This window comes from Dermacentor silvarum, chromosome 5 (assembly GCF_013339745.2).
Source record: "Dermacentor silvarum isolate Dsil-2018 chromosome 5, BIME_Dsil_1.4, whole genome shotgun sequence".
Lineage (NCBI taxonomy): Eukaryota > Metazoa > Arthropoda > Arachnida > Ixodida > Ixodidae > Dermacentor > Dermacentor silvarum.
In genome coordinates this window covers 157313509-157320819 of record NC_051158.1, presented here as the reverse complement: position 1 = coordinate 157320819, position 7311 = coordinate 157313509, and the positions used below count along the sequence as shown (strand labels likewise).

The window sequence follows — 7311 nt, the reverse complement described above, 5'->3', positions numbered from 1 at the left end:
AATAGATTTCATACTCTCTGCCAATCCAAGCATAGTGCAGGATGTAGAAGTATTAGGTAAGGTTAAGTGCAGTGTCCATAGGTTAGTGAGGTCTACGATTTCTCTCAGTTTGAAGAAGAGAAGAGTGAAATTAGTCAAGAGGAAACAGGCCAGCTAGAGGCAGTAAGGGTAAAAGCAGACCAATTCAGGCTGGTGCTTGCAAACAAATATGCAGCTTTAGAAAAGGAAGATAAAGACAACATAGAGGTAATGAATGAAACCGTAACTAGGTTGATCTCAGAAGCAGCAATTGAAGTGGGAGGTAGGGCACCAAGGCAACCAGTAGGTAAGCTCTCCCAAGAAGCAAATGACCTAATAAAGAAACGACAGAAGATGAAAATGTCCAACTCAAGAGATCAGATAGAATTCGCTGAACAGTCAAAACTAATCAACAAGAAAAAAGGAAGGGATATTCGAAATTATAACGTGGGAAAGATTGAGGAAGCCGTAAAATATGGACGCAGCACTAAATCAGTAAGAAGAAAGCTTGGCATAGGACAAGGCAAGATGTATGCACTGAAAGATAAGCATGGTAATATCATCAGCAATTTCGATGGCATAGTAAAAGCAGCGGAAGAATTCTATACTGACCTGTACAGTGCCCAAAACAGCCAAGCTACTTTCATTCAAAATAGTGATGAACCGGATACAGAGGCTCCTTCTATAACTAGCGCTGAAGTTAGAAGGGCCTTAAAAGATATGACCAGGAGAAAAAATGCTGGAGAAGATGGAATAAAAGTAGATTTAATCAAAGATGGAGGAGATATCATGCTTGAAAAGTTTGCGGCCCTTTATACGCAATGCCTCACAACTTCATGTGTACCAGAGAGCTGGAAGAACCCCAACATTATACTAATCCATAAGAAGGGAGACGTTAAAGAACTGAAGAATTATAGACCCTTTAGCTTGCTTTCAGTATTGTATTTAAATTTTCACCAAGGTAATTTCCAATAGAATCAGGGCAACACTTGACTTCAGCCAACCAAGAGAACAGGCTGGCTTCAGGAAGAGATATTCTACGATGGATCATATCCATGTCATAAAATCAGGTAATCGAGAAATCTGCGGAGTACAATTAACCTCTCTACATGGCTTTCATAGATTATGAAAAGGCATTTGATTCAGTAGAGATACCAGCAGTCATAGAGGCATTGCGTAATCAAGGAGTACAGGAGGCATACGTGAATATCGTAGCAAACATCTACAAGGATTCCACAGCTACCTTGGTTCTCCACAAGAAAAGTAGAAAGTTACCTATCAAGAAAGGGGTCAGGCAAGGAAACACAATCTTTCCAATGCTATTCACTGCATGCTTAGAAGAAGTATTCAAGCTCTTAGACTGGGAAGGCTTAGGAGTGAGGATCAACGGCGAATATCTCAGCAACCTTCGGTTTGCAGATGACATTGTCCTATTCAGCAACAATGGAGACGAATTACAACAAATGATTGAGGACCTTAATCGAGAAAGTGTAAGAATTGGGTTGAAGATGAATATGCAGAAGACAAAGATAATGTTCAATAGCCTGGCAAGGGAACAAGAATTCAGGATCGCCAGTCAGCCTCTAGAGTCTCTAAAGGAGTACGTTTATCTAGGTCAATTACTCACAGGGGACCCTGATCACGAGAAAGAGATTTACAGAAAAATAAAATTGGGTTGGAGTGCATACGGCAGGCATTACCAAATCCTGACTGGGAGCTTACCACTGTCGTTGAAAAGAAAAGTGTACAATCATTGCATTCTACCGGTGCTAACATATGGGGCAGAAACTTGGAGGTTAACAAAGAAGCTCGAGAACAAGTTAAGGACCGCACAAAGAGCGATGGAACGAAAAATCTTAGGACTAACGTTAAGAGACAGGAAGAGAGCGGTGTGGATCAGAGAACAAACGGGGATAGCCGATATTCTGGTTTACATTAAGCGGAAGAAATGGAGCTGGGCAGGCCATGTAATGCGTAGGATGGATAACCGGTGGACCATTAGTGTTACAGTTGGATACCAAGAGAAGGGAAGCGCAGTCGAGGTCGGCAGAAAACCAGATGGGATGATGAAGTTAGGAAATTTGCAGGCGCAAGTTCTAATACGCTAGCGCAAGACAGGGGTAATTGGAGATCGCAGGGAGAGGCCTTCGTCCTGCAGTGGACATATAATATAGGCTGATGATGATGATGATGACCAGGCCACTGACACATCCAAATTAATGAAATAGCTGATTCTTTAGCACGAGCTTCTTTAAAAGGTCCGGCAATATCTGTGCTGCCGGCAACTGCGCATATCACTGCAGCCAGATATAGACAGTTTTCTTTGAGCGAAGACAAGAAAAGCTTCGCGTTAGCAAAATCTACAGATTTTATACATCTAAATTATTCTTGGAACCGACAGCGGTGTCCTAACCAGCAATTAGAAGTAACATTTACAGGGCTGCGTTGCCTTATTCCACAACTAAATTTTTACTTGCACAGATGTGGTCTGGCGGCATCCCCATTATGCTACCTCTGCAACGAACCAGAATCCATCGATCACTTTTTGTTATCGTATCGGCGCTTTTCTAATCATCGACAACGATGTTTGGAAATCCCACTTCGCAATCTAGGACTGCCTTTAAGCAGTCCAGTTATACTCTCACTTGGAGCCACGGTGTTAGGATACGGCCACGGGAATGTTTGCCGAGCAATTTATAATTTTCTTTGTGACACAAAAAGATTGCCTTAATATTTTCCCATCTTTCCGTGATTTATTTATTTATTCTTCAATAAATTATAGATTTAGCAAATTCAAAAAGTAATGTCACAAAATCACAATTATATTAGTGTTAATATTATTATTCAAAATTTACGTCTATCCTTTACTGTATTTAATTAATTATTAAATTCATATTAATACTCCTATCTAGGTAACGCTGACTAACTTGGTATAGACTACTTAATTCTTTTATTATCGGTTCGTTTCACATCCTCAATTATTTATTTTCCTTTAATTTTTATTATTTATTTATTTCTCAACTAATTTATTCTAAATTTTTAGCATAATACCACCTGGTTCGTGACCTATCCCCACAGTGGGTTCTGCCATTGATTGAGGCATCATCATCATCATCACAACTGCTCGGCGTTCAGTCGGCGTTCACCATCACCACCCTGTACGTCGTGTCTGGGACGCAGGTTCATCGCCCCCCCCCCCCCTTTCGTTCACGGTCCGGGCCGGATCGTGACACTGGCGACGACGATGTGATCGGAAGACATGCACTGTGCATTCCATCAGATTGCTTTATTGGGACGCTTTTATCCGTGAGCATCTGTGGAAGCTACTGAGAGCGATGAAGGAAGCCCACGCGTCAACCCAAGCCACCGAGAGCGGCGAAACGCCGCCCCCCGTTCCTGCAGCCATGCCGCTGTACGGGAGGCTCGAGCCGTTCGAAGGTGATGGGTCCGCCAGGCCAGTCTACGAGGAACAAGTTCACGTGTTTTTCCGGGAGAATGACACACCCGAGGCAAAACAGCTGGACATTTTCCTGGCCAGCTGCGGGACCCGCTTCTTCAGTCTCCTGCTCGACCTTCTCAAGCCGGCCACACCGCATGTCAAGACGCTGAGTGAGCTGCTCAACACACTGCGGTCGCATTTCAGCCAGGCACCGTCAACGTTAATGGGGCGTTTTCGCTGCAACAACCGGAGAGAGAGAGAAACAACATTTATTTACGCATCCGGCGTGCGGGAAGTCACCGGCCACGCAGGGCGCGGGTGTTCCCTATCTGAGGACTATAGTCCCAGGGCCTAGATCCTGAGGACGTTGTGCTCCGGCTAGGCATTGGATACTCGGGCTCCTCCGCTCCCGTCGTCCGGGGCGTCGGCTCCCTTTCTCTTCTGCTTTGCCAGAGCCTCCTCAAGCCGCTGGATGGCCCTTCGTTGCGTCGTTGAGTCTTCGGAGCGTATCGAAGCTCCCACCACTTTGGGATACGTGGCGTCCTGGCACTGCCCGTTCCCGTTGTGCACAGCACTGTTACACCCGCCCCACATGATGTGGCGGAGGGTGGCTAGTTCACGTTCGCACACGCTGCACTTTGCGTCCACAAACATGTCGGGGCATACGTGCCGGGCCAATGCTGCCGTTAGCACGCATTCTGTTTGCAATTGTCGGAGCTGCACTGCTTCCGCACGTGACAGTTCATGATGCGGGGGCGGAAAGGCTCTCCTGGCCTCTCTGTATGCCGCCAGGATCCCTCCGTAGTCGGTGAGGGGGTCGAGGTCTTCTTCACGTTCTTCACCGCTGGTTTCGGGGGGTCGGGCTGCCGCGGTCCGGCACGTGATGAGATCACGGGCCACAGCGTCCGCCTCCTCGTTGCGGTTCTCGATATCGGGAGCCAGTTGTCGTCCCATGTGGGCTGGGAACCATTTGAGAGCGATGGTTGGCCCTGCAGCGGCACCGCAAGCAGCCCGCGAAGCCACGATGGACCTCACTAGCCGCTCCGTGCCCCGCCAGACCACGCCTCGGGCAAAATTCTTGATTGCCTGCTTCAAGTCGCTTAGCACCGTGCGCGTGCCCGGCCAACCTGTGGCCAGGGCTATCACCGCCACCTCTGCCTGGCCGGCTGTTCGGGCGCGCACGGTGCATGCCGTTAGTAGTTTACCGGTAGTAGCGCTGACCACCACCGCTGCGAAGCCGTTGCGTCTTCCCGGATACCTTGCGGCGTCCACGTAGACTGCGCCCTCGTCTCTCTGATGTTGCCGGGCCAGCGCCGCTGCTCTCGCCGCTCGCCTGCCCGCATCCCTTTCCGGGTTCGTATTCTTTGGCAGCGGGTAGACGATGATCTTCCTCGCTGCCTCGTCGCTCAGGGGGACTTGTTCTTCTGGCTCCCCGTCCGGTCCTGCTCCCGGGCGTTCTCCGGGAGGTAGTAATCCCACCCGATCGAGTAATCTTCTGCCCGCGGCTGTGCTGCTCAGGCGGCTCAGCTGCGAAGCTCTCTGGGCCTCGCTGATCTCCGAGAGCGTGTTGTGTGCTCCCAGAGACAGCAAGGCTGTTGTCTTTGTGCCTGGTAGGAGCCCGAGAGCCCCCGCGTAGGCCTTCCGGATGGCGGCGTCCATCTTGGCTCGTTCCGCGCCGGTCCAGCGGTGGAAGGCCCCCGCATATGCCGCGTGGCTTATAACGAAAGCCTGCAGCAGACGCAGGAGCCCCCTCTCGTTCATGCCCCGGTAGCGGGACGATACTCGCTTGACCAGGCGCGCCGCGATGCCCATCTTGGTTGTGATGTTCTTGATCGCCGTGGCGTTGGTCTGGGTGCCGTCCGCGAACATCCCCAGGACTCGGAGCCCCGGGACGTGCGGAATCGGCACACCGTCACTGGTGCGCACGATGATGTTCTCGGCTGCCTCTTGGCTTGCCTTCTTTCTGTGCCTCCCAGGTGGTGGCAGGATGAGTAGCTGTGATTTTTGCGGCGAACACCGCAAGCCCGTGCCCGAGAGCGCAGACTCCACGGCGTCCACCGCCGCCTGCAGGCCCGCTTCGATGTCTCCGTCGCTTCCACCCGTGGCCCAGATGGTTACGTCGTCGGCGTCGAGGCAGTGTCGGATCCCCGGGCCCAGCGCCTCCAGGCGTTTGGCCACCTCGATCATGATGATGTTAAACAGGAACGGGGAGATGACCGAGCCCTGTGGGGTCCCGACACTGCCCGGCTCTCGTTCTTCGAGCTTCGTTCCTCCCACCTCCAGCCTGGCCGTGCGGCGAGTGAGGAAGGCTCTGATGTAGTTGTATGATCTTGCGCCCAGCCCCAGGCGGGACACCTGAGCCAGGACCGCCGAGTGCCTGACGTTGTCGAAGGCGCTCTGCAGGTCCAGGCCCAAGATCGCTCGGTTGTCGTTCTTCGGAGTCCCGCCCGGTGGGTCGAGGACTTCTCGTTGGATCAGGAGCATGCCGTCTTGCGTTCCCAACTTGGCCCGGAAACCGAGCATCGAGTCCGGGTAGATGTTGTGCGCCTCCAGGTAGCGGTTCCACCGGGTGTTAAGGACGTGCTCCAGCACTTTGCCCACGCAGGACGGGAGCGAGATGGGACGCAGGCCCTCTATACCCGGTGGCTTGTTTGGCTTTGGCAGCAGGATGGTCTTTGCCGTCTTCCAGGCCATGGGCAGTTTGCCGCCTCGCCAGCATTCGTTGTAGTAGCGTGTCAGCGATGTGATGGCTGAGTCGCTCAGGTTGCGTAGGGCTTTGTTAGTAACTCTGTCGGGTCCGGCTGCCGAACGACAATTCAGGTTCTGCGCCGCCAGCCGCACTTCCCATGCCTCTATATCTCGGTCGAGGTGGGGGTTCGGCTGGCCGGCGTAGTCCGGGTGGTCTTCGCGACTGGTGATGGGGAGGTAGCGCTCGTTGAGTCGCTTGAACATCTCCTCTTCGCCCAGTTGACGAGCGGTGGTGTGTAGGATTTGGGCCATGCGTGTGCGGTGGTATTCGCAGCTCTTGGTCTCGTCCATCAGTTGCCTGAGGAGTTTCCAGGTGCCGCCGCGGTGAAGCTGCCCATCGGCCTGGCTGCAGAGTGCAAACTATTGCTGTGAGCAGAGCTGCTTGCTGTGTCGCTCGATCTCTCGGCCGAGTTCTGCGATCTTCTTTCGTAGCTTTTTGTTGTGACGTTGCCGCCGCCAACGCTTTTGGAGCGAGCGCCTGGCTTCGAGGAGATGGGCTAGTCTCGGGTCCATGGTTTCGATTTCTTCGGGCGCCTCGATCTCTTCTGTGGCCCCATCTGTTGCGGCCAGCAGCTTCGCTGACCACTCGTCGATGTTGTCGACTTCGCCGAGTTCTGTGTTGCGGAACTTGCTCCAGTCGACGAGCTTGTGCTTTGATGTTTTGCCGCGGTTCGGGTCTCCGTTGAGATGAGCCAGCGGTAATTCGATTTCGATTATGAAGTGATCGCTGCCTAGGTTGATTCCCGTATTCCTCCACTTCGCGGTGCCGCCTTCGGGCAGCATCGCAAAGGTGAGGTCCGGATTTGTATCCCGGGCAACCGATGTTCCGATCCTTGATGGGTGGGCTGGATTGGTCAGTAGCGTGAACTCGGCTTCGCCGGCGTCTTCGAGAAGGTCCCTTCCCTTGGACGTGGTGGTCGTGTAGCCGAGCTCTCGATGTTGGGCGTTGAAGTCGCCGCATATTATCGCGGCAGCATCTCCTTTCTTGGCCAGGTCTTTCTGTGTTTGTGATGTGGCGCTCTTGATCTTATGGAAGACAGTCTTGAATTTCTGCTTTCCATGTCTTGGATTGCTGTAGATGTTAGCTATGAAGACGGTGGTCGATG

The 7311-nt window shown here is 52.0% G+C and overlaps 1 protein-coding gene across 1 annotated transcript; it reads right to left on the bottom strand.

The window, feature by feature from the left end:
* Window positions 1-3835: 3835 nt before the first annotated feature.
* On the bottom strand, window positions 3836-6496 carry LOC119454506 (uncharacterized). The gene has a single exon (XM_037716416.1). The coding sequence runs from the start codon at window positions 6494-6496 to the stop codon at window positions 3836-3838; it is 2661 nt and encodes an 886-aa protein (XP_037572344.1).
* Window positions 6497-7311: the final 815 nt, after the last annotated feature.

Excerpts from the sequence above, each read along its gene's own strand:
- LOC119454506 (XM_037716416.1), bottom strand. The coding sequence starts at position 6,496 with ATGGACGAGACCAAGAGCTGCGAATACCACCGCACACGCATGGCCCAA.